At 40.7% G+C, this 27,941-nt stretch overlaps 1 protein-coding gene across 1 annotated transcript; it reads left to right on the top strand.

Moving 5' to 3' along the window:
• The first annotated feature begins 41 nt into the window (after window positions 1-41).
• On the top strand, window positions 42-25,373 carry LOC135199356 (uncharacterized). Its single transcript, XM_064227323.1, has 7 exons — window positions 42-885; window positions 13,736-13,942; window positions 18,179-18,362; window positions 19,955-20,851; window positions 23,391-23,474; window positions 23,967-24,159; window positions 24,400-25,373. Exons 2-7 carry the CDS (start codon window positions 13,775-13,777, stop codon window positions 24,536-24,538), a joined length of 1,665 nt encoding a protein of 554 aa, XP_064083393.1. The 5' UTR covers window positions 42-885; window positions 13,736-13,774; the 3' UTR covers window positions 24,539-25,373.
• Window positions 25,374-27,941: the final 2,568 nt, after the last annotated feature.

The following is a 27,941-nucleotide window of genomic DNA, read 5'->3' as shown; positions in this document are numbered from 1 at the left end:
GTGATCTTGTTCTGGACAAACAACGATCAGGCGACGTCTATACTTCTTCTTCTTCTTCTTCTTCTTCTTCTTTTTTCCCCAAGACCTTATGCGCCTCCGGCGGGCATAGAACCAGCAGCAGGAGAATCTGAAACCGACGCGAGATAGATAGAACAAAAAATGACCAGATTATTGCATCAAAAATGCGACAAAATAAAACAATAATGATAACAAAAAGAAGAAGAAGAAGCAGAGTGCCGTTGGCGCTCTTTTATATGTCTAGCCAGCAACCCCTTCCTGAATTTTAAGAAGGCTTTCACACACCAAATGGCATCTCCTCCTGGGTGCTGCTGCTGCTGCTTGCTAGCCAGGAGGGCCCACGGGGGCCAATAGGACTGCCGTTGCACCTGGATTGCCCCACCGCAGGAAATCCCCCAAAACGCCCCGCCTCCACCATCAGGAGCAGCTCTGGGAAGCGAGTGCACGGAACTTTAGGTCCTAAGTAGGAAAACTTTAGTAAGCGGGTGGAAAAAGGCAGGACGCGGCGACCTAGCGTGTGTACGTACGCACATTCACGCGCACACACATGTGTTTGAGTGGAGAGTGTATAAGAGAGAGAGAGTGTGTGTGGAGAGTGTACAGTGTGTTGTGTGTAGAGTGTAGTGTGTGTTCGCTCGGGCCAGCACCAGTAGTACTTTGCAATCTGTGGGACGAGGGAGCGACCAGCTTCTCCACCAGGATTTATCATTTGCTTATTCACCGCACGACTGTTTTCTACTTTTTTTTTTTATTTTAACTTTTTCCTAATTTTCTTTTGTGACTATATCGCTACTGTGAATTTTCCCTGCACGGATTCTGCTTCTCTCTACGACGAGTTGCTTGCTGCTTCTACGTACAAGGATTAGGGTATGTATGTGCGTGTTTTATTACACTTTTGTACATAAATACATACATATATGTATATATATTAACGTACAATGTTTAAATACTTGTAGATTGCGACGTATGTTTATGTATACTTATAAATATAATTCATTTACTTATACTTTTTAATTGTCTATACACAGTCAAGTGTCTTGTATGTATTCTTCTTCCTCTAAAAGTTTGTCCTATATATATATATATATATATATATATATATATATATATATATATAATATATATATATATATATAAGACCAAAAATTATAGATATATAGACGTGCTCAAGCAATTCTAGAACACTGCGATAATAGTACGTATATAATATTACTACTTATTCCGAAGTGAATGTGATAGACCATAATTATTTGCATAAAAGAAGAAGATGAAGAAAAACAACAGACGCAAGAGAAGCGCAGGCAGGACGGCAAACAATAATGTCGTTCGTGTATATACCGCAGGTCCTAGCTGCTGCTTTTGAGTCTTATATATAAAATACGAGCTAATTTTTATTACGACGTAAAAATGAAATCAGTATTAAGTAGGAAAAGTAGGAACTTTCGTCAGGGAGAAATCTCTTCTGCAGCAGAGATCACTTTCGATTCGTCGTTGACATACCTGAAGAAAGTCCTCTTCCTCTTCTTCTTATTCTTCTTCTTCTTATTCTTCAGACAGACGGAATAAAAATAATCGAGCAAGATATCACACCACCACCATCATAATAATAATAATATATCACCTACGGAAATGGGAAATCGTGCGAGGAATAATTAATGAAGCCGCCAATCGTGACGTCATTCGTGACGTCATACTCTCAAGTCCGCGGCACGTGTGCCTGCCTGCTTTCGTCATGTGGAATTCCGGGGGCAAGAAAATATTACCGTGTCCGCTTCTTCGGATGGGTGGTGCACTGTACTCGCGCCTCTCGGGGGTTCGAGATTAAAGTGGAAATAAAAAAAATGGGAGAATGGTTGGGTAAAATGACGGCGATAAAGAATGGTTGATTGCAGTTAAGGTAGTTGCCGCTACGACCAAGTTTAAGAAGAAGAAGAAGGAGGAGGAACCTTTAGTAGTCTTGCTACGAATTTTATGAATAAAGAAATATGTAGCTAATGTTCCTTTAGCTTACATCGCGCAATTAAAGAATGAAGAGATGGTTTCTTTCAAATTAAAGTCATTAACCAATTTCCTACAGTCGGTGAATCGAGCAGATGGCTTCGCCTCTCTCTCTCTCTCTCTCTCTCTCTCTCTCTCTCTCTCTCTCTCTCTCTCTCTCTCTCTCTCTCTCTCAAGGCTTTACCTTATTTTTCTTGCCTAAATATATAAGAATCACAAGTTGTGTCTATTGTTTAGGAGAGTTGTCTCTTCTCCTTCATTCTATTGTCTAAATTCGCTATTCATAAATAACAAGGCTGTGCAAAAAACGTCTAGACTAACTCCCTCGCAAAACCATAACCATGGCTCAGTTTCAATTTGTTAGGTCTAGTTTTCATTATGGTTGGTACGCTATTTATCATTCGCGACGCAAGCTTGCGTTACTTTCTGACTGATTTTTTTTCTGTTTTTTCTTCTTTTTTATAAAGAGAACTGGACAGAATTTGTGTTCTATGAATACAAGTTTCCATCGGTTCATTTTTGTCGTCTGCGAATCGGTCTATGAATGACTGCGCTATAAGGATGGAATTGGCATTCCCCAAGTTTCCCCTCATTAAAAGTTGTATTACTTCAGCAATTCCTTATCTATTACAAGGTCTATGTCCTTCTTTTAACACCTCTAATTATTGATGAAGACTCCCGCAGTGAATTTCTTTTGCGGTTTATCCTGAAGTTACCCGATAACCTTCCAGGTCGGCTCAGAATTAGGTCTAGCTAAGCCAGTTACAAAACTGGTTGTCGTCAGTGAACTGCCGTTAATGAGCCGTTTATCGAGGGAATTCAGTAAAACCATTTTCCTCAAATGATGGGAAATGCCATCATGACTGGCTCTCTCTCTCTCTCTCTCTCTCTCTCTCTCTCTCTCTCTCTCTCTCTCTCTCTCTCTCTCTCTCTCTCTCTTCTTCGGTGGTCTTCCAAGAAACTTTAACATCATCAAATCATCGCTCTAAACAATTGCGTGTCCAGGACAGAGAGAGAGAGAGAGAGACAACAACGAAATGGAGGATATGATTCATCTTAACCCGAAATGATTTATAATTCTTTTAATTCTCGAGTGGTGGTGTTTCTTCAAAATAAACCACACACACACACACACATATTCGAGCATCGTCATCAAAGTCTGTGCACTGCCTGTGCGAGTGTGGTTTGAACAGCCAAACAAATACACTGTATTTGTGTCCCTCTCTCATTTTTTTTTTCATTTATTTTTTATTTTTTTAACAGCTGGGTTCACAGGCGCCACTTTGAAGCCTAGTTGACTCTTAAAAGTCTCGTCGTCACCTAAAAAAGCCGAAACTGGCAACTTCCTGTGGATCAACTGCGAATTCTACGTGTCGATATTCATGGCCCTGGACTTCCAATACTTTTTGCTTTTATGTATTGTTTAGAGGGACCTGGCGTCATTGCACGAAGGATACTTCGTTTTTTTTAAGACTTAAAAGCAGCTGGAACCGTCCGATATAATATATTATATATAATAATAATCATATCGTCATCCTCTCAAGGCACTTGCTGTTGGTGCAGGCTGTTGCAACCGGAGTAAACCGGACTTGATTTGCCTCGTGCTCTCGAGAAGTGGGAAAAGAACGGAATTGACCAAGAAGAAGAAGAGGCCCTTGACAGTCTTGTGCGCCGTGGAGGAGGAGGAGGAGGAGGAGGACTAGTTTTGGACGATCAAAAAGAAATGTAATAAACACGATCGACGTTATATGCCTTATTTGACCTCCTTACATAGGCCTAACCGGGATCAAACGCATAGGAGGAGGAGGACTTCTGGATGATCAAAATGAAATGTAATAAACACGATCGAAATTATATGCCTTATTTGCCCTCCTTACATAGGCCTAAACCGGGATCAAACGTATTTAGTACGATATATAACCTTGCCGAGGTCATTCGAGCGTATACACGAACACGTGTATATAGTATTGGTATGCATACATAAGCAATGGCGAGAGAGAGAGAGAAAAAAAACATTTAAGACTCCATTAGCTCCTAAAATAACTCGTCCTTGCGCTAAACCACTAAAGCGCAAATTCCAACGTTCTGCATTTCAAAATCTACGACGTTTATTACCACGTCTCTCTCTCTCTCTCTCAAGAGTCGGTCTAAGCTCCCACATGTACGAGAAGACATCCATGCAATGACCTTCCTCCGAAGGTGAATGGGTCCAAGGGGGAACTTTTAAATTGGCTGCTTACGAGTGAGGGAGGGAGGCGGCCTCCTCCTAGTCCTCGCATAGCAAACGTAAGCGAGGTCGCGCTATAATAGGATATTTGCAGAAGGAACTGTTATAACCCACTATCCCGACTCCATTGGCCTACGAGACGAGGGAGTTTTCCCTCTATCAGTTTTCTTATATCTCCAGTTATCCCTGACGAGGTCATTGGTCGCTTAAATTGCCTATGATACTGTTCTGTCAAGGAGAGAGAGAGAGGGAAGAATTTCGTATTGGCGAATTTCTTTGGCGCTTTTTTCTTATGTTTTCTTATCGCATATGTACGCAACGTAGGAATGTGCTGTTGGAGAGTCTCTCTCTCTCTCTCTCTCTCTCTCTCTCTTCTCTCTCTCTCTCTCTCTCTCTCATTCCGAGAAACTCAAGAGCTACGAAAAAAAAAAAAAAAAGACAGATTCCATAGGGCTGGTTTCCCGAAATATCCATAAATGTCTTTTTCCCAGAACAGTTTTTCGAAACAGTCAGTGGCCTTTCGTTCTCTGTTCTCCGAGTTTTCGTGCGTGATGGACGCACAGCACAAACAATTACATTCATGATTCGTTCTTTCCTAATCTGACAGAGAGAGAGAGAGGTCTGTCTTCCTTTTATCAAGAGAGACACGTGTTCTCTCTCTCCGACAGGACGACTCTGGTTTGTTCACGAAATGCTTTTTGGCGATTCTAATCACGTTTTTAGCCGCATATCTTAACGGTCATTTGCTTTTTTTGCCTTTTCCTGTCCATTAGAGCGGCCATAATCGCAGTTTGTGACGTTACACGAGCTCTCTTTTGCGAATGAAACATACAGGCCGGGTCCAAGTCATATAGGCCTATATACCGCCATCTTGAACGATAATTCTAAAGCTCAGTCGTTATAGCTCTTCTGCTTTGTTAGTTGACAGCTGACAAAAGTTACTTAAATGGTCCCATAATTCAACCCATTTTCTGGTAAAATCTATACAATACTTACATACTTACACTGCATTGAAACATGATAGTACTACAATTTCTGCTAACTTGCTTGTCAGCAAGTTCGGATGTCATTATAGTGACGTGGGCTTAGGCAGAATATTGAAGTATTTTGTCAACTTTTCTCTTTCCGTTCACAGATTCTGAAATAAAAATAATAGATAAATAAATTTTATCCGTTCACGCTTCCTTTACACTTTGAAAAAGGGACTTGTATAATATATTATCCCAATTTGAAACTCGATAAGCCACATCCGGAATACACGAACATCACGGACAGTGAAGAGCTACTTCCTCTGTTTTCGATTTTGAGCCTTAATTTGACTATTTTTATTATTATTATTATTATTATTATTATTATTATTATTATTATTATTATTATTATTATTATTATTATTATTATTACTGTCGAATGCAAATAACATTTATTCGTTCAGATCTTTCGTGGCAGGTTTCAAATCTTCCACCGCCATTCTGACGTAAGTATACGAGGAATTACAGAAGCCTTCTATCAAGGATATACAATGGCCTGCACTCTTTATATGCATTGCTTTGCATCTTGCAATCCATCTAAGCTCAAATTTAGATGAGAGAGAGAGAGAGAGGCTGTCAGCTAGCTCTCTGTAATACAACCAGTATATATTATTCATGGAGGTGACTGGTTTTCTCTAATACAAAACATTCCTACTTCTTCTTCTCCTCAATTTAAAAGCTGCCAGGGAGCATTATGGTCAACAATGGCCTTATCTTAAGAATACAGTGGATGAATATTATATATATAGAGCTATGATATCACATAAAATGCCTTACACTTTAAGCTAGACTCATAGAGTTTCTTTAGTTTGCGAAAACCAAGCTACCAAAGAGGCTGTGAGAAAATGTCACATGAAAATATTCTATATATACCGAAATGTACACAGCAATGAAAATGCACCAAGAGCCATTATTGTCATTGTTATATTAACTGAAAGTGACATCATCGAACAGACACGAAATATGCACTGGTGTGTCTCGAGAATATTCAAGAGGCGGACGTCTCCTCAAGGAATTAAACAGATGAATCCGCGATGACGGCTATTATATTATATATCGGTTATTAAAATGTTTGCCTCTCTGTTTTGCTTTATAAAATTGCTTTATAAAGCATCGTCATCGTTACTTCGCGCCAATTCAATGTAATGATGCGGGAATTCCAAAATATTAGTCTACGCAAGTCTACGAGCTCTGAAATCCTGTTCTGTCCTCGGAGAAGAGGAAGATGGCGGAGATGAGGGTTATTATAGAAAAATAAGGAATATACCCAATCTCTCTTCGATTTGGACGATGATGGAGGAGATTGGCCCCGGTTAAATTTTTTTATAAATTAAAGATTTTATTTATTTTTTAAATTTATGACCCGGAATTTTTCTTTTTTTTTTTTTCCGAAATTTTCAGGGATTCAAGGAAACTTTTATTGCGGGTTTAATTATAACATTAAAGATTTTTTTTTATTTTTTTTTTTTTTTATTTAAATTATGGACGAAATTTTTTAAATCCTCCGAAATCAGATCAACAAACTCTGTAAAGGGTATAACTTACCGACAGATGGAGACTCGGTCTATAAGTATTCAACTTTTAAATTTGAATCTCACGATGACTCAGTTATAAATCAAATCATATATATATATATATATATATATATATCTATATATATATATATATATATATATATATATATATATATATATATTGCCTCTTTCGTCGTAAGCTTTCGTAGATCAGGAGAAAGGCCCCTTCAACTGACCGCGTCCCTAGACCTACATATATGGATAATGGCATTGAACACGTCATGATAGCTAAAGTTTTCCTGGATCGAAGATGGCGCCAAGTTAAATAAAAGAAGGAGGACTGTCGAAGGAACATTGGGGGCACTACAGGGGAAAGTCATGGAACCTTTGGAGATTTATTATAAAATAATAAAAATGTCGGAGAAGCAAACGAAGGTTTGAATTGGTGTAACCAAAGAAACTTTATCTTATACAGTATACTCCCCACTCTCTCTCTCTCCTCTCGGTCTTCTCCTCTCTCTCTCTCTCTCTCTCTCTCTCTCTTTGGGGCGGGGGCATTGTCCTTAATTAAAAAAAAACGAGCTTTAAAATAATAAAAATGTTGGAGAAGCAAGCGAAGGTTTGAGTTGGTGTAACGATAGAAACTATATCTTACACAGTACTCTCTCTCTCTCTCTCTCTCTCTCTCTCTCTCTCTCTCTCTCTCTCTCTCTCTCTCTCTGGAAGGCATTGTCCTTAAAACTTGAAGACAGAATATGCGCAAAGGAATTAAATAAATAACATGGACAAAGGATCGGTGGAATTTAGCGAAAGACTAAAAGAAGAAGAAGAAGAAAACTTTGCAAAAGACTAAAGAAGAAGAAGAAGAAGAAAACTTTGCAAAAGACTAAAAGACGAAGAAGAAGAAGGATTCGTTACACGGACATGACTTTTGCCACGACATTGCCAACAATAATGTCAAGTATTTATGTCGATTTGAGACTAAAACTTCAAGAAGAACAGTATGGAGTCAGATGACATGGAATGGGAAATGATACCTTATTTTGAAGGGGGGGGGGGGGGGGCGGAATAACGGGAATGAAATGAGAAAATGATGAAAGGTATATATTCGACAAATACTTCAGACATGTCCTTCTGATATCCCCTGGGGAGAACAGATAGCAGCAGCAGCACCACAAGAGTTAAGAAAACCTATAGACCTATTTAAGGCCAAAACTATGAAAAAGGAGGGAAACCTATAGACCTACTTAATTAGGCGAAAAGTATAAAAAAGAAGGAGGCTATATAAATAGTTCTGGCAAAAGACTGACAGACTTAGGCGATGGAAACCTCCATTTTTTTTAAATACTTCTTCGTCTCACTCCCTGCAAATTCGCTGTGCATGGCTCTCTGGAGAAAAGTGCAGCATCACTGATATCGAGAGGACATAAAAAATGCTAAATAAAACAAAAAAATTAACAAAAAAAAAGCTCTTGGTCTTCGCCAGAAGCAATCATTGTGGATGTTGTTCTAGTGGTGGCTGGATTCCTGCCCACGGTTTCTTATACATAGTCGAGGCTTCGTGCTTATAGGAAGAATATATGCGTGTATTTTTATCCTTACTAATTCAAGAACGATTATTCGTCTCAAAATGAAGACGTTTTCGTCAACCTAACGAACGGAATTCAAGAACTTCTTATATGCCAGTGAGGCTAAAAGAAGAAGAAGAAAAAAATGGCGGTTCAGGCAAGCAAGAGCACACAAAAATTCAAGGATGCTCACACACCGGATGAGATCTAAATTTGCTTGCACTTGCGCAAGATTGCTATAAAATCGATATAAAATTGTATAATCTCGTTAGATATGCGTGCATTTAAGTACTCAAGCGAACACACACACACACACAGTCCTCTTGCTAAAAACGTAGGCCTATTGTTAACTCCATCGAGGCAACTCACTTAACAGATGATATTGTTTAGGAGTTTATAGCCATAGATCTATATTTATATCCAGTTCATTAACCAAGGGGCTTAATATAATATATATATATATATATATATATATATATATATATATATATATATATATATATATATATATATATATATATATACACTTACTGGTGATGTAAAAATGTAATATAGTGTAATACACAAGTAACTTGCAACACCATCCGGTTTCCAGATATTACTGGAAAGTGTAAAAGTTGACAAAGTTAAAAGAAAAAAAAAAAAAGAAGAATAAGGACTGACTGACATCACCAAACCAGAAAGGAGGTCAGCCACCTTAATCGTGTCAATGTCAGGATGGCAGATGCGAAACCTATATAGTCCTATAATCTGCAATGTCCTCCGATGTCGTAAAACCGACATTTTTGTCGCTAAATATCCACGTCATCGGCGACGCACGAGGACGCTCGGACATTTAAAATCGTCCAGGCTGAACTGCGCCACGGACTGGCGACTGTGACGTAAATCTCAGGTGTTTTTATTCTGGGAAAATCCGGAGGTGGAAAGAGACGGGTGATCCCCGAGCCACTCCGCTCGCCCGGCGGGAGAATTCTTTCCTACTATGACGCCTTTTAGTTATCCGGTCCTCCCTCTCTCTCTCTCTCTCCCTTCCTCCCTCCCACACCTCCCCCTTACCTCTTCCAACCCCTCCCCCCCTCCACGAACCTCCTCCCAGCCCTTCCTTGGGGCTATGGACGACATTTGTCATTACGATTGGCTGAGCAACTGGATGACTAGGCCTAGTTAATATCTATCTATCTATCTATCTATCTATCTATATATATATATAGAGTATATATATATATATATAATAAAATTCCAAAAGAATGATGGAGCCTCTATTAATGTCTCCCTTCTGATAACAAATCAGTTTCTGAACGAAATCTAATCACAGCCATTTTGTCACTCATCGAAATTTTCAAGTCATTTTCATTCTAATGTTCACGAAGCAATGATGAAATTTAAGGACATAAAGGAACAGTGAAAATACAAAAAAGATAAATAAAATAAATAAAAAGGAACAAATTAAAAGTGAAAATACAATGATTGAGAAAATACAAATTTTCAACTTTAACTTATCCTGGTTTTTTAATTATCGTACACTCGGTGGTCCCACTGTGGGTCTATGGTCACTAGACCTATGAAGTATTCCATTTGAGTTCAGTGGTGAGGTTAAACTATTTTAATAATAATAATAATAATATTTTGGAAGAAGACCCTCTTTTAAACAAATTCTGTTGAATAAAATGGCAGAATTCAGCGAATTAATCTTATATATTATCTTTTCTATTTTTCTTATTACTCGCTTTTCTGGCTCAGCGATACTTAGCAATAATTGGCCAATATTCACATTAGGGATAATGCTGGAAGTGGTATTTTTTTCAGAACAGGCTTTATTAATCAAAGACTGGTATTATCAGAATACTGGTATATGGGAAAGCGTTCCTCTGGTCCAGATCAAGCAAGGGTCGTCGTCGGTGTTGGTATCCTTCCATAAGAGAGGTCAATGTCAGGCCGGGGTCGTCTCTGGTATTCAGCTGGTGTTAATGCTGGTGTAGCTCTGGCTTATCGCGATGTTTCAACCTTCTCGTAGGTCATCTTCATGGCTGGTCAGCAGTAGAAGTGAAGAGATGGTGTCTGCATGCCGATATTTATAGTGGCTCGAAACCTAGAGCTGCGTTCTCATTGGTCGAGCCGGTCTGGGGGGAAGTCTGGGATCTCTCGTCGATGGTTGCAGGGATTCAGCCGTGCGAGCGCTCAAGTAGTGTATCAGGGAATGAATGTCTAGAGTCCTACCTGCGGCAGGAGTCCTATCATCCCGCTGGCGATCCTGGATATTTGGCATTGTTGGGTGGTCGTTCGCTGCTGATCTTCGGGCGGCGGTAGGGAGGAGAAACGTTTCTTGGGTAATGTTCAAGTTAGGTTTCTCCTTTCCTATATGGAGGGCTTCCAGGATTCATAAACGTCGGGGATCAGTAGTTTGGTCAATTATTTCGATATTTGGTATAATATCGCTCCTTTTTATTCTTACGTTATGGGCAGTCCTGGCGTGATTATAAATGGCTCCTTCTTGGGCGTGGCAGGAGATTCTCTTGGAGAATCGCATGGTGGTCATGCCGATGTATTTGCCGAGGCATCCTCGGACGGGGCACGTGTATCGGTAGACCACGCTCGTCTTCTTCAAGGGATCCTGCAGGGGGGCCGCTGGGTTGTTCCTCATCACCAGGCTGCTTGTCTTCTTCGTTTTATAATATATTATTAAATTCATGGTCTTGTCCTGATTGGTGGGGGTGACGTTTCTCTCGATGATGGTCTCGAGGGTTTGCTCGTCCTCCTTATACCTTTGGTGGAAGTGCCCTTTGTAAAAAAAAGCTTGATGGGCTCTGGAATATCAGGGCGGGGCGAGGTTCCTGGAGGTACCAATCTTCAATGTTCTTTGCTATCACAGCATCGACGGCGCGATTAGTGTGTCCGCTGTCGACGAGGACCTGGGCCGTTCGTTCCAGTTCACTGTGTGCGTCGCACCAGGAAGAGCAGTGCGAGAGGGCCCTCCTGACTAAGGCGCTGATGGTGGAGTGCTTATACCTCTCAGGGGACTCGCTCTCTCCGTTCATACACATACCCAGGTTAGTTGGCTTTTTGTACACGTTCGTGTGGAATTGGGTGTCTTGCTGCTCGACAAGGACATCGAGGAAGGGGAGGCGGCAGTCTTGGCAGTGTCCTATGGTAAAGGAAAGGCAGCTGTGATCGTGAAATGCACGTTGCAGCTGCTCTATTTCTTTCTGGGAGTCGGTGCTGACAAAGGTGTCATCGATGTAGCGCACATACATCCTTGGTTTGCTGGAATTCTGGAAGACCCTCTCTTTGATGGTGCCCATGTAAAAATGGGCAAAGAGGACTCCAAGGGGAGAACCCATCGCCACCCCGTCGATCTGCATGTACATGCGGCCGCGGTGGTCGGAGAAGGGGGCCTTCTTAGTGCAGATTTCCAGCAGGGCACGAAGGGCATGTTCAGGAATGTTTAAGGGTGGTGTATCAGGGTCCCTGTATACCTTGTCCAAGATCATTTGAATGGTCTCATCGACAGGGACGTTGGTAAATAAGACTCCACATCCATCGAAGCGATACATCCTCCAGCGGGTGTTACTCATAGGGCTTCCAGGAACTCGGCCGACGACTTCAAGCTGTAGGTATCCGGGACGTACGGGGTCAGAATGATGTTGAGCTTCTTGGCCAACAGGTACATTGGGGCAGGGATCTGGCTAATAATTGGGCAAAGGGGGTTCCCTTGCTTATGGGTCTTGACGTTCCCGTAGACATACCCCAGGTTATGGTCGCCCGTGATAGGTGGTAGATGAAGGGCGTTAGAGGCGGCGTTGACCGTCTCTATGATCCGATTTGCCTCACGTTTGATGTCGTCAATGGGATTCTTGGTGATCCTGCTGAATTTGACCAAACTACTGATCCCCGACGTTTGCGAATCCTGGAAGCCCTCCATATAGGAAAGGAGAAACCTAACTTGAACATTGCCCAAGAAATGTTTCTCCTTGCTACCGCCGCCCGAAGATCAGCCGCGAATGACCACCCAACAATGCCAAATATCCAGGAGCACCAGCGGGATGATAGGACTCCTGCCGCAGGTAGGACTCTAGACATTCATTCCCTGATACACTACTTGAGCGCTCGCATGGCTGAATCCCTGCAACCATCGACGAGAGATCCCAGACTTCCCCCCAGACCGGCTCGACCAATGAGAATGCAGCTCTAGGTTTCGAGCCGCTATAAATATCGGCATGCAGACACCATCTCTTCACTTCTACTGCTGACCAGCCATGAAGATGACCTACGAGAAGGTTGAAACATCGCGATAAGCCAGAGCTACATTAATACCAGCTGAATACCAGAGACGACCCCGGCCTGACATTGACCTCTCTTATGGAATGATACCAACACCGACGACGACCCCTGCTTGATCTGGACCAGAGGAATGCATTCCCATATACCAGTATTCTGATAATACCAGTATACTGATAATACCAGTCTTTGATTAATAAAGCCTGTTCTGAATGAAATACCACATCCATCATTATCCCCAATATGAATATTGGCCAATTATTGCGAAGTATCACTGAGCCAGAAAAGCGAGTAATAAGAAAAATAGAAAAGATTAATTCGCTGAATTCTGCCATTTTATTCAACTGAATAATAATAATAATAATAATAATAATAATAATAATAATAATAATAATAATAATAATAATAATAATAATATTTTCACATTATATGCACTCTTGTTCTGTCCACAGGTACTTTTATGGGTTCGTGAAATTTAATCCAACATGTGAAAGAGATATTCAGGCGCCATTCTTGTGTATAGTTCAATCAATGGTTTGGTCTAATGATTAAAAAAAAATTTTTGAATTAGAAAAAAAGCCCTTAACTTTTAGTTTGGAATAGAATAGCCATACAGAATTTAGGCCAATAGCCAGGCGCTGACATTGAGCCTAAAGAGTAGAGTAACTTGAAAGAAAGCCTATGAACGGAGGTACAGTAAAAGGAATGAGAGGGGCTCTTCAGCTATAGGGGCTGAAGGGAGGGACATTGCAAAGGATCTTAACTAATGCCTGCAGTACACCCTGCGGGGTGTACCGATGGCATTATACCCTCCTACGGCGAGTTTCAGCTTAGATTCAATACTCGTTCGTCTTCACTACCTTCCCTCAGCTGGGTTTGGGCGCCTATGTCCACAGGGTTCTCTTAGACTCGTGCTGCCTAATGCTCTCTTACTTTCAGCTCGCTTTACTTTTTGTCTGTTCTGTACACAACATCAGTGCGCCTAAAGCGGCGGCGCACTGTAGGCGTGACTTGAGGTTTTTTCCTCTGCAGCATGCATTCATTGGGCCCCCTATAGCCACAGTGAATTCAGCTCTTACTTCTTCTTCGTCTCTGTCCCCCCTACAGATTCACCACACCGCGTCTCCAGGAGACTCGCGGGCGCCCATGATGTCGTACCCTTATGCAAGCCTGAAGGAAGAGGACGCCCACCACTACATTCAGGTCAAGCAGGAGGAGGAGGAGGAGGAAGTGGAGGAGGATGAGACCAACAGCCCGATGTGGGATAACGAGCGAAACTACTGGAACAAACACATGTGCTACTGGGAAGGCAGGGTAGGCTCTCTCTCTCTCTCACGCAGCTAGGCTATAGCTAGTACCAGTTATTAATCGCAGTTTTGTCTGCGGGTGTGTGTGTGTGTGGGCGTGTCTGTACAAATTACAACTATATACATATACTATATATACACTCACTTGAGTCTTATCACATCACCGTGACTACAAATCTACAAATGTCCTTCAATATCTTATTCGCTCTACCTCGAAATCAAAATATTTCCATGCACGTTAACCGAAGGGGAATTTTTTTATGTGATAATAATTTCTCTGGCTCACGGGCGCGAATCTAGGAAACAAGAAATCGTGATATAGCTGTGTGTGGTTAGAGCGCTTCACTGTACGTCCTGATTTCTTGGTTCCTAGGTTCGCGCCCGTGAGCCGGTGAAATTATTATCAACTGAAAAATTCCCCTTCGGTTAACATATATATGGAAATATATCAATTCTGAGGTAGAGAGAATTAGATATTAAAGGACATTTGTAGCTCAATGCGTGTGTGTGTATATATATATATATATATATATATATATATATATATATATATATATATAAAATGGATTACAATTGAGGCGCTATAAGGTACTATAGGGTGAATGTTTGCTTACAGTATGGCGTACCAGGATGCATAAGGCATACATTTTTGTGAGAGAAATGCTGTCTGAAAGTATGAATGAGAGTAACAGGTAATAATAAAAGGTAAGACATAACTGAGAAAGGGGTGAGTGACTGGCCTTAATCCAATCCTAATCCCACACACGCGCTATATACAACTAACCAAAGATCTGCAGGTGTATAGAAGTATAGAAACATCTGTTCGTGTCGTCTGACTATAATAATGATAGCAGGTGGCTGAACATACTATTATATCGTACTATTTTTGTTTTTCAAAAAAAATTTTTTTTGACAAGTAACCCTATCAATGTTAAGTCTATCTTTCTGATGAGATAAACTACCTCCAGTTTTTCGTCATTATCTCCTTAAGGATCACCTTAGTGCAAAATGTATCAGTTATGAAAAATAATCTGCATAAAATTCTCCGTGAAATGTATTCTATACATTTTTCTGTTTCGTTGTACCATTATGCCACTAGAGGCGAGAGAATAGTAGCTACTCTCTCGTAGTATTTCTGACGCAAATGCTTACTCTGAACACAAGATTGGAAACTTCTAGATAAAATATTCTAGTCTTACATTAAAATAGCAAGCCCCTTTCCCCCCTCAAAGTAATGGTCTCTCTCTGGCTATAATACAACACTTTCGGCGATATAAGTTAGAAGTATTAGGTATAAGTGGATTGAAGGTTTTATGAATTCATCTTGAGTTAAAAGTAGCGGTCAGTTTCAACGCATCTGTAGATGACGCCGTATACAGCAATTATTTGGCCAGCTGTTTGTACTGTGGCCTGTGGTATCTACATCCGCCCTTGCTTATTTTTTATATATAAATATAAATATTTTTTATGTTGTTAACGTTAAGTGCTGCTTAGAATCCTACGCTTTATAACGATATTACTAGCTACTAGAAGCTCTCGCATAATAGCGATAGTACGACAAGCTTTCACTTTGTACTGATAGTAGTACTATAATTTTAGCATTTAGCGACAGTACTATTATTATAGCACGTAAGGATATATTACTATAATTATAGCAACAAGTTTCGCCTCATAACGATAGCTTTCGGTGTCTTGCTTGTCACGATAACAAGATAATATCTTAATTAACGTAATCACAACCAGTTTAGAGGCTTTTTTTGTAATACCTGTATGAGAGAGAGAGAGAGAGAGAGAGAGAGAGAGAGAGAGAGAGAGAGGTGAGAGAGAGAGGACCAATCGAGAGAGAGAGAGGAGAGGATGGAGAGAGATTGAGAGAGAGAGAGAGAATAGACGAATTTTTAAAATGAACTTGGAAAACAATAAAAATATTCACGTACGGAAATCTACAGAAGAAAGGAATTTGTTAAATAAACTTCGAGAAGTTTACGTCTTCGGAATCAAAGAAAACGGGAAAATAACCGTAACTTCTCAGGAACAAAATGAAATGTGATGTTAAAAGCGCTCTCAGTAAGAGAAATTAATAGAATAATTAACTTCAAACAAAGGAGAAAGGAAAAAAAATTAAAACGTACCTAAGAAAATGCGGAATTAACAGTTTAACCTTAAGGAATAGACGGACACCAAAGGGAGCCGTTGCAAGGGTTTACCCATACTACTAATAGTACTACTACGACTACTGGTATAAATGAATTAGCTGCAGAGAGAGAGAGAGAGATAAGAACGTAAACAGGATGTCATAAAAACATAATGTTCCAGAAGGAATTGAAAGACAGAATAAAAGATGTTTACTTACTGGTAGATTTCTATGTTAAATCTTTCACCCATTCCGTGGACCTCCAACCTCTGTGTGTGTGTGTGTGACAGGTAAAAATGTTCTGTTACAACAGAATTCCATCTTATAATAAAAGGAGCCCATAAAAAAGGCCAAACTATAGAAAGAAAGTGGAGCAGTCTCTGAAATATAGTACTACTTTCTTTCTATATATATTATAGAAAAAAAGTAGTAGTACTATATTTCAGAGACTGCTCTCTCTCTTCTTCAGGTATAGGTAATGAAGAAAGAGACACACAGCAGTCTCTGAAATATGGTACTACCACTTTCTTCCTATAATATTTTGGCGTTTTCATGGGCTCCCTTTTTTTAGATATATACTCTATATATACTAATATCTACAGCTGATCTATCGCTCGGAAAACGGAGTCTTGATAGAAAGAGTAAAACCAGTACTTGTACATAAAACATTTTTTATTTTGTTATGACTACCGGTTTCGGAGTAACTGTCTCCATCATCAGGTCTATACAAAAACACAGAAAGAAAAAAAATTAAAAATCGCTAAATTACAATCGATCATTAGAATGAAGTAATGTTACACAAAGGTCACATTGTATATATAATAGAAAAAGAGTAATGTGCAAGCATAAAAAAAGGAAAGGAAGCAATATTAAAAAAAAAAAAAAAGTAAATACCTGCATCATGAAGGCATACAAACATACATACCAAAAATTTTTTTAAAAATGTAAAAACACAGGTTCTCCGTGAACCTCTTGTTGTTACTGAGGGAAGGTTTTAACTTTAAAGTGTAGAGACTTTCTACTATTGCCAGCTCCATGGTGGCCAGTCGACTAGAGAGAATGGAAAGTGAATCTAACCTTAGAGGGTGATCACTATTTTCTGCGTGATCCCGTATGGCACTGAATGGTGGTTTTGCTAAAAGCCTGTTTGTCCTAACCCATCTTCCTAAATGTTCAAACCATCGTACACGTGCTTGGCGCTTTGTTTTCCCCACGTAAATTGCATAACAGCAATTGCACTCGTATTTATAAACAACATGAGACTACCTGGTTCACTTAAGGTAGATTCTTGAATGAGCCGTACGCCTACGAGACGTTTGTTTAGAGGCCGTTGATTGGCTGGTACCGGGAGGTAGGCAGCTCCCCGCCAATCAGCGCCCGCCAAACAAACGTCTCGTAGGCATAGGGCTTACCCAAGATTCTACCTTAAGTGAACCAGTTATAGTTCTTGGGGCACTTAAACAAACCACCAATAGTACTATACTTAGGCTTGAACACTACCTTACCATTAACTTGAGGATAAAATTCTCTTAAAAGTTTTAGTAGTCGATTTTTAACAGAAAAACTCTTATTACCATAGAAAAACAGTAAAATACAGTACGGTTTTATTGGCTTTTGAAATGGGAACTTTCGGGAACAATAACTTTTCTAGCTGTTTACCAACATATGTATCTATGAAAGCAATGTTAAAACCGTTTTTTTTTTTAAAGAATTTCTTTTATAAACTGAAATTCTGAATGAAGACTAAAATAATTTGAACAAATGTTAAAGCCACGGGTCACAAGTGTACAGACTAAATTGTGTTTATAAACCATAGGGATGAATGAAGAAAATTCAGTTGTGAGTCCTGTAAATGTTGTTTTCCTGTAAACTGATGTTGAAAAAGTATTATCGCTGTGTTTCCTTACGAGCACGTCAAGGAAAGCTAAAATATTAGTTCTCTACTTCTGAAGTAAATTAAATTTTTCTCTTTCTGTATTTTTGTATGGTCCTGATGATGGAGACAGTTACTCCGAAACCGGTAGTCATAACAAAATAAAAGATGTTTTATGTACAAGTGCTGGTACGTGTCTTTCGAAGACTCTGAAATGTCTTCTTCTCCCAAAACAGGAAAGCGAAGACTGGGCAAGACACGTCTGTCGAAGGAGAGGAGTCGGCACCAACGAAGTCGACCTTCGGGGCTTCAGGGCCAAAGATGGCATCAGCCTACAGGAGCTGACCCGCCAGGAATTCTGCTACATCGTCGGGGAGCAGTACGGAGCCATGTTCTGGAAGGAGCTGAGGTCCTACAGAGGTAAAGGAGGATTTGAATGTACGGTTGTTTTTTTCTTCTTCTTCTTTTTTAACGGTTCACCTGAGCTGGTTTCGCCTCTACTACGTCGGCAATGTTGTTCATTATATGTTTCATGGTATAACCAGATGTCGTTTCACAATGATGTAACAGTATGTATAATGACTAGGCTTAGTTCTGCAATGCTGTAAATAGATTTTTGAAACCATACAAAGATGATTAAACTTAAAGAAGTCATAGATTTTATCATAGCAATGGCGTCGTTGATATAGAAAAATGGCCTCTTTTCGACGCTATAAGTGTCAATAATTGATGCTTTCTTAAATAGCTTTTTCTTAACCTATTTTTTATTCTTTCATATTTCAATTACATTGTTATGTATTGACTTATTTATTTGTTAATTTATTTTTTCTTTTCCTTTCTGATAACTGATCTCTTCTTTCTGTATTTCTCATTACTTTCTGTTACTTCAAATAAATACCACAATATTCTTTGGAAGGCTTAATTTCAAGTCAGTGGATCCTGTTGTGGGCTTGTTCCGTATATAAGAGTCTTCTAATAATAATTATAATAATAAATTCTGACTTAATTCCCTTTCTCTTTGGTTCGTTTTAAAAAATATCTAGTTTTTTCCACTTCTTAACATATTCTCAGTGTGTTCTAACTTTCTACTTCATGAATCTGGCTGTTTGTTTGTTTGTATGGTGTATGTACGTTGCATGAACCAGTAACGGTTATCCAGCAACGGGAACAACGGCTTTATACGTGACTTCCAAACCACGTCGAGAGTGAACTTCTATCACCAGAAATACACATCTCTGACCCCTCCTCAATGGAATGCCCGAGAATCGAACTCGCGACCACCGAGGTGGCAGGCCAAGACCAAACCGACCACACGACTCTCTGTGGACCAATACTTCTTCACCAGACCCTTATAGTATATTTATATCAAACCCCCTCACTCATTTTACTGCACCTCTGTTCATATTCGCTTTCTCCCACTTACTTCCCATCCTCTCCTAACAATTGTTTCACAGTGCAACTTCGAGGTTCTCCTCCTGTTACACCTTTCAGACCTTTCTTATCTCAATTTCCCTTCCAGCGCTGAATGACCTCATTGGTCCTAGTGCTTGGCCTTTGGACCAAGTTTTATATACCATTCTCTTCCATTAAACAAGGGCTTGTGCTGAAATACAGACCCCTGGATGAAAAATTTATCACAACGTTTGGTTTCCAATGGCCAGTGCTCGTGGACCCTCTCTTGCTGGTCACTTTTCCTTCCATAATTTCCTGAAGTGTCTTTCCCCATTGGTCTTCTCTCTTCCGCTTAAGTGGCCCTCTTCACCAACTCTGACATCTTCCATCATTCTGTTGTGGTCAATTTCTGTTCCGTGTTCTCGACCGTTAAAAGCTGATATCTGTGTAGTGCTAGTTGGTCTTGATTGTATCTGGAGTAGCCAGCAAGACCACTGACATGTTTAGAAGAGTGAATGCATTGCAGATTTATATATCATTGAAGAGTATCTTTCATACAAAAGTTAGAGCGATAACCTTGTCATGTCAAAACTGTATTCGGTTCACTTTTTCCTTCGCAGCGATGCAGAAACAAAGATGCCAGCGGTGTGTGGACAGTGACGCCATTTCCACGCTTATGAACATATCGAGCAAGTGTTCTGTCCAAGATATACCCAGCGACCTTTCTTACAATGGCCACCTGACTTCGATATCGCGCCAGAGCTCTCCGTCCCCGAGGTTTAACCAGGAAAGTGCAATTCCGTACCCAGATCGGCCTATGAGCGGAACTTACGAAGTCTACTCGAAGTACCAAGACGGAAGGTCTTCGCCCGGCTCTCTCTCGCCCAACTACCAAGAACACAACTTGTACCCGGAAGTCTACTCTCAGCGGTCGGAGACCAAGGGTGCCCTCCATCAGCCTCCGCGGCTGATCTGCCTCGAGCAAAATAACCAAAAAGTTTCCTTCCACGGCGACCACCCCTCGCCCCGTCCAATGAAGCCCATTCCGGGGCTCATCTCCATGGACGAATTGGAGTCTGGAACATTCCCCAGTCACGACAGTCACAGAATCCATCACTTGCGTGCGCTGAAAGGCCTGGACACCGACCGAGATCTGTACGAGAAAACGCCCCATCCTGTCACAATATACACCCCTGGTCACACGGTGTACTCGTCGCCTTACTTGAACAGCGCAGATGGAGTTGTCCCCAATTCTCACCCGAGCCACCACGCCCAGGTGCAGCAGGACGTCAGCGGGCGATTCCACACCCGGGTCATCCAGCACACGCACGATTCACCTCACAAATACCCCCCGGGGCAGGTGTACGCACAGTCCCAGCATTACGCCGGTTACCGCAACTTCGGCCGGCCCTCGAGTAATCCCTCCAGGAATTCCTCGGAGTCTGACGACGAAGAAAACGAGCCCGGGAGGCTCGTGATTGACATCCCAGATGACACACTTGAGGACCACGAAATGGGTAAGTCCAAATCTCTCTCTCTCTTCCATGAAGGCAAGAAATGGAGTACTAGAGGTTTAGTTTTCCTGAGTGTCATGGAGTCAAGGCTAAAGATCTAGCACTGTCAACCCTGTCTCATTCCATCTTTAGGTTTTTTTAAGATATCTCCAAGAAAACTGATACACATTGGCTGAAATTCCCATTATATTTGTTAGATCAATAATCCATTGCAAAAAAACTACTTATAAAGAACTCCCCCAACAAGACTAAGATATGTATTAAATGCTGCGTAATTCATGTGACAATTTCTACACTGGTCAAAATGGAAAAACATTTCAAAAGAGAACTGGACAAAAATATATATAAAAGATTTGCACAAGACAACTACAGTGTTCCTTAACGTGGGGCAAAAACAGTCACAACATCAACGGAACAGGTGCTAAAATGGTACTTTATTATATCCTAATTTAATAATATGCTGGTGACAAATAACATTGATTGCATCTTAATACAGAAATATATAAAATGTAGAGATTTTTTTTAGAAAGGTAGTTTGCCTGGGCTGAATAACAAAGGAGTGAGCCGAAGATAAACATAAACAGCTTCGACTTCTTCTTCACTCAAATTCACATCTCCTTCAGCATCCCCACCTCTCTTCCCTAGTGGGAAATTGGTTCAACAATCCCTTCATACATTTCCCTAAACAAACCACCGACTTCTCCATTTAGCAGACATTCAGTCACATCTCTTTCTTTGTAGTACATGACTTTGACACATCTTTCACCATTCCACGTGGCTCCTCTTCAGTAGTACTACCAAATAACACTGCATTGCCACAAGAGACCCTCAACCTGAGCTCTGTCACCATTACCTCCATAGAAATATTAAACATTAAACAGCCTTCCTATGTATTCAAACAAAAGATTCGTTTTCACTATGAAAAACCTATAACTTCACATAATTAAAATATATCTTGAACACCCTCCACATTTTCTTGCTATAAGTTCCGCCGAAGGGCTTCTTCGCAGACTTTTCTGTCTGTTCTCAGAATTCTCAGAAGAGTGGTCTTATAGTTCTTCACTTCTCAGTCAACCCAAATTGCGATGTTATGACCAACAGCTCTAATGATCTATGGGGGAATAAGAAATGATCTGACTCATATAGGACCTTTAAGTTTTTTCTGTCTGCCCTCAGATCTACAAAACTACTGAGGCTAGAGGACTGCGAATTGGTATGTTGGTCATCCACCCTCCAATCATCAAACATACCAAATGGCAGCCCTGTAGCAGCCTCAGTAGTTTTTATTTTACTTAAGGTCAGAGTTTGCCGTAATCGTGCGACTGGGAACGCAACAACAACACAGACCACCACGGACGGCTGAGAGTTTCGTATAGCATTATACGCTGTACAGAAAACTCGATTGTGCAGAAGAATTTTTTACTTGTTTCACTTGTCATCACCGATGCGTCAACCAGTAACGATCCTCTGGCGATGACAGTCTGTTGAAAGCGTCCTCTGTAATTTTCCTTCCTATAAAGTGCTTACTTATCAGTATTCCACACACGCACACACACTGTGATTACTTCCCTTTTCCGTTCCTGACACCTTCCTACTCAACACTTGTGGACCGACATCTGTGAGGAACTTTCCCCACAGCGCGTAGGGTACTTTTATGTGATGTTCCTCATAAAATGGATGGAAGTGTAAACCTTTGTCTTTTAAAGATCTATAATTATGTAGGCGAACACCGCAGGAAAATGACAGGCAGTGGGTCAGTACCAAGCGCTTTCTCCTGTTTATTCAGGAAATCCAGTTGGAAAGAAGGTTACAAGGTCATCAAAACGACCAAGACATCCAGATGATTAATTGTCAAAAGATTAAAAATCCAAGAGATAGTCCAGGATGATCCGATATCACTCAGGTGGTCACAAACTAAAACCTTAGGTTTAACTGTAAGAGATACGGAAGCTTAGCCATACAAAGTCCAAAAACATGTATAAAACTGAATATATTAATTTTGCCTAGTAACTTTCACTCCAACTAGATTTCATGTGTGCCCCTACAATGCCTGAATGAACAGGAGAAAGCGCTGGGTACTGACTGACCTTCTGACTGTCATTTGCCTGCGGTATTTTCTTACATAATAATGAGGTCACGTGGATTTACTGTGATTTTTTTCAGCATCTATACTAATATTTAAAGTTATTAGTGATGATTGTCTTCTAAAGTCCTACACTTATACTCAAAACCAAGTTACATTATATTCAAAATCAAGTTTTTTTTTATACTTAAAACCAGGAAATTAGTTATGTATGTATCTCACAAAATGGATGGAAGTATGAATCTTTGCCTTCTGAAGACTTAAACTCATATACTTAAAACCAGGTTATTAGTGATGTGTCTCATGAAATGGATGGAAGTATGAATCTTTGCTTTCTGAAAACTTACTCATATTCATAAAACCAGGTTATTATTGATGATTCTCATTAAATGGATGGAAGAAGCTTGTGTCCTCAAGACATGCAATAATTACGCTCACGAATAAAACAATTCTTTCCAGAGGCAGGAGGGGACCCCCGGTCACCCCACGAGACCAACAGAACCGTCCCCCACCTGAAGAAGATCCCCACCAAGAGGAAAAGAGGCAAGTCTCGTTCTCTGTCTCGTAGTCCTTCAGTGATCCTACTTTGTCAGGATTTCTTAACCCGCTCTTTCTCTCTCATGTAATCCTATTCAGTCAGGACTCCTTTAGGATATCTTCAGCTTCCTTTAGCCAGGTGTCTCTCTCATGTTACTAGAAAAAGGATACAGTGTTCCCCTCCGTATTCGCGGAACCCATAAATAGTTGGAACTCCTATAATATAAATCCTTAAAACTTCCTATTTTGTTAGTTAAAACTCAAGAAAAACCCACTAAAAATCTTCGTACCTGGTTTTTAAATTAATTGATAAAAAAAACACCAGGAATTTATGGATATTTCTCATAGAAAAATACTGAGAATACATGAAATTCCCGCGAATAATATTCCACAGAGAAATCTGCAAGTATGTGAGTCCGCGAATATGTGGGTTTCACTGTACTGACTTGCCCATGCCAAAGGCCTCCAAACATGTCTGACATCCTATCCATCCTACAGATCGCGGGCCGAAGTCCTGGGAGTTCCTGATGCGCCTCCTGGCCTGCCCCAAGACCAATCCTTCCATCATCCGGTGGGAGAACGAGGCGGAGGGCAGCTTCAGGCTCGTCCAGCCACAGGAGATCGCCAACATGTGGGGAACAAGGTCCAACAAAGATGACTTGTCGTACAACAACTTCGCCAGGGCCCTGAGGTAATTTGGGGACGGGGGCCGGTTTCTCACTCTCTCTCAAGTCAATCCAAAGCTAATCACATATACAATAACCTGTAGCACAAAGTCCTTCTCTGATCCATTAAACAGTCAATTAACCCGTCAGACTAAGCAGTCACATAACCACACACTTACACACTAAACAATTGGTTTTAAAATTGTACGTCCAGCGCTTGGATGGTCTTCTAATCTGTATTTCTCTCTCCCTCTAAATGCATGCAGGTATCACTACAAGACCAAACTGCTGTTCAAAATCTCAGAGAGGCAGCTGGTGTACGGCTGTGGGCCGGCGGCCCTGGCCTTCTACCGCGAACTCCTGAAGGAACAGAACATGTCTCTGCTGGATGGCAACACCGGATGACGACATCTTCCTCCTCCTCCCGTTTGGACATGGCACTCTCAGGTGTGCCGAGACAAAGAAGAAGAAGAAGAAGTAGAGGAAGAAGAGGAAGAAGAATAGAAGACGCTTAGTCTACATCTGCTTAGCCAGATGTCAAAAAAGCGAGTCTAGTTCTCCCAAGCGGGAAAATTGGATGGAAGACGCTGATTCGGACACTGTGTGTAGGATCGAGCAGCCTTGTGGAGAGGCGCAAAGAGGAGGAGGGGATGGGGAGCCGTTTCTAAGGCAAATCCTTCCTATTACTACTACAACTATCGACATGTCACTGTTTCCAGAAGGCCACCTCATGTCGTGCAGTCTTCACGGAGCCGTTTCAAAGGCAAAGCCTTCCTATTACTACTACTACTACTAATGCATGGCGGTTTCCAGAAGCAGAAGGCCGCCTATTTTACTGTAGTCTTCATCGCGAAAAAAGACAACGTTAAAAGACATTCTGAAGAACGAAAAACCACACAGTTGCTTTTCCAAAAGGTTTAATGAATAACCTTTATTTATACTCAAAATGACCCTTTAGATACACTTTTTGTTTATTTATTTATCACCGCTTTTTCTCTCTATCTATCTATCTATATCTCTATCTCTCTCTGCATCAAGAATCCAATAATTTATTGCTGCCTACTAAACTAACACAAGCTATTTTCGTCTACGCGAACAATTCAAGTCTAGTCAAAGGGTTATCCACATAATTTTAAGAGACAAAACTATATTTCCTCTATTAACAAAATGTGCAGGCACTCGATTATTAAATAATATACGTAATAACAAACATATAAACCGTCTTTGAATAAATGATTACCTCATGAGACTACGGATAAGGAGAAGTCAACGGAAATATTGCCTTGTTCTGGTTATAACCTGGATTGCTTCTGTGTTTTTGTGGCTGCTTAATCTAAGCAAGAACATTGCCTTTTCTCCTTCTAATGTTGCCTTGGCTCCTCTGAATCGCTACTACCAGCCACTGAAATTTTATGAAGATTTTTGCAGAAAAACGAGAACATCTATAAACATTTCTGCCATTTATCTTTGGTTAAGGCTGCCTGCATGCGGGGCACTTATTGGAAGGTGGCTGGCCACTAAGTGGCCAGCTAATAATATGAGCTTGTACAGTGGTGTGGCCAAGATATAGACTTGGTGGCCACTTCGTGTCCACTCTTTCAGTGTTGTCAACATTTAGCAGCTAGTCTACGGTCTTCCATATCAACACTTGTGTACCATTTTCTTTATTTTAGAGGCTGGGCACTATCTACTAAAAGCGTCTCATGTGTGGGCAGCATTAGATTGCCCGCACAAGAAACACTTTTGGTGGAAAGTGGCCAACTACTCAGTCGCCAGCCACTACGTAAAAGGTAACATGTGCATCTGCATGGAAGACTTGGAGGCGAGCCACTAAAAGTGGATGACACGAAAAGAGCGAATAGGAAGTGGCTACAGGGTTTATTTCTTAGCCACACCAGCATACAGGCTGGCATTATCAGCTGGCCAACAAGTGGTTGACCATATAATGGCCAGCCACTTTCCACTAAGAGTGTTCCGTGTACGGGCAGCCTGATTATGTCACGTTAATTTCTTTATGTAAACTGCTCCTCAGAAAGACTAAATTCATCAGCTAAGTCATATGAACTACACAAAAAATAGAATAAATTGGGCAAAATAAAAACAAAAAAACAATACTGACAAGGGTTTTTCAAAGCTTGGTGTTTACAACACAATAACATGAAGAGATTTATGCTAAGAAGTATAAGTGGCTTGTACTGTCTGACCAATACCACTGGTTGAAAGCAGGCCTTGACAAAAATGGAGGTTGGTAACTGCAAAGTAAAAATGTACATTGACCAGAGCCAAGGTAGCCCAGTTGCCAGGAATGTCTTCTTCTTTCCGTTGGGCTGCTTCTGATGTAGCATCTGCATATTTCCTTATTCTCATCTCTTGTCCATTTCTTCTTTTTCTTCTTTGCCTCTGTAACTCCAGTCTCTGGCTGCTGGTTGCTGTCATTGTTATGGTTTGTTTGTTTGTTTGTTTGTTTGTATGGTGTTTTTACATTGCATGGAACCAGTTGTTATTCAGAGACAGCTTTATGTAACTTCTGAACCATGTCGAGACTGGGCTTCTATCGCCAGAAATACACATCTCTCACACCTCAATGCAATGCCCGAGAATCGAACTCGCGGCCATGGAGGTGGCAGGCCAAGAACATACCGATCACGCCGCTGAGGCGCTGTCTTTGCTACGGCGGTCAGTTGCTGGATGACTACCTCCAAGTACCTGACGTACCTGGCTGCCGGACGAAGCTCCACCATTGCCCAAGCTTCCATTGATGTTTAGTCCTTCATATCTTTCCATCATTGCTGAGTTTTGCGATTTAACCCACAGCTGGACCCTACCCCCATCGGGAATAGGTAGTACTACTCATTTACAGCTGAGTAGACTGAAGAAATTGTGGTGAAGATCCTTCCCAAGGAATCAACGCCGAGGAGAGTGTTGCTTAACCAGGCCGTTGATGACCTAAACTACTACTACTACTACTACTACTACTACTACTACTACTACTACTACTACTACTACTACTATTATTATTATTATTATTATTATTATTATTATTATTATTATTCAGAGGATGAACCCTATACATATGGAACAAGCCTACCAAATGGGCCACTGACTTGAAATCCAGGCTTGCAAAGACTATGTTGTTCATTAGAAAGAAGTAACAGATTGTAAAAGAAAATACAGAGAGAGATCTTACTTACTAAAAAGAGAGAAAAATAAATTAATAAAAATATAAAGATGCAAGAATAGTATTACGGTAGCAATGCATCGTGTCTTCGCTTGAACTTCTGAAGAAGAAGAAGAAGTTCCAATGGCCTCTGAAGGGAGGTTGTTCCACAGTCCTCCAACGGTAATGAAAGGAGGTATAGAGGACATAAAAATCTGTATAATCTGCTGATTTTGGGAGATAATAAACTAGAAAATTTTAAAAAACGCAAACAAACAAACAAAAGGGTTAAGAATCCATCAGGATCTTCTCCACCGAAGCTATCAATGGCTGAACTTTCGCTGACCGTTGATGCTAGTACTATGGTCCTATAAAAGAAACACGGGGAAAGTAAATGTTCTACAACGTATATATATCTTTTTATTCCCTCATTTCACAGCGGGGACAGCCACAATGAATCCAGGAAACGTCCATTCTAGACCGGCAGCCCGGACCGTTGAGATACAACGAACGAGATACCGACTGTAACCCCTACCGGTATTTAGGAGTAGACTCGTAAACTGTGAAACTGACCGTCTGCCGAAAATATATGGGCGGCTTACTTAACAAGCACCACTAATTGCTCGTTAGATTTTGGGTCTAGATCCAGTA

This window comes from Macrobrachium nipponense, chromosome 25 (assembly GCF_015104395.2).
Source record: "Macrobrachium nipponense isolate FS-2020 chromosome 25, ASM1510439v2, whole genome shotgun sequence".
Classification (NCBI taxonomy): Eukaryota; Metazoa; Arthropoda; class Malacostraca; order Decapoda; family Palaemonidae; genus Macrobrachium; species Macrobrachium nipponense.
The sequence above is the reverse complement of the archived record's forward strand: the minus strand, read 5'-3'. Positions and strand labels throughout refer to the sequence as shown.

Excerpts from the sequence above, each read along its gene's own strand:
- LOC135199356 (XM_064227323.1), top strand. The coding sequence starts at position 13,775 with ATGATGTCGTACCCTTATGCAAGCCTGAAGGAAGAGGACGCCCACCAC. Across the intron at positions 20,852-23,390 it reads ACTTGAGGACCACGAAATGG|AGGCAGGAGGGGACCCCCGG; the intron begins GTAAGTCCAAAT and ends AATTCTTTCCAG. Across the intron at positions 23,475-23,966 it reads CCCCACCAAGAGGAAAAGAG|ATCGCGGGCCGAAGTCCTGG; the intron begins GCAAGTCTCGTT and ends TCCATCCTACAG.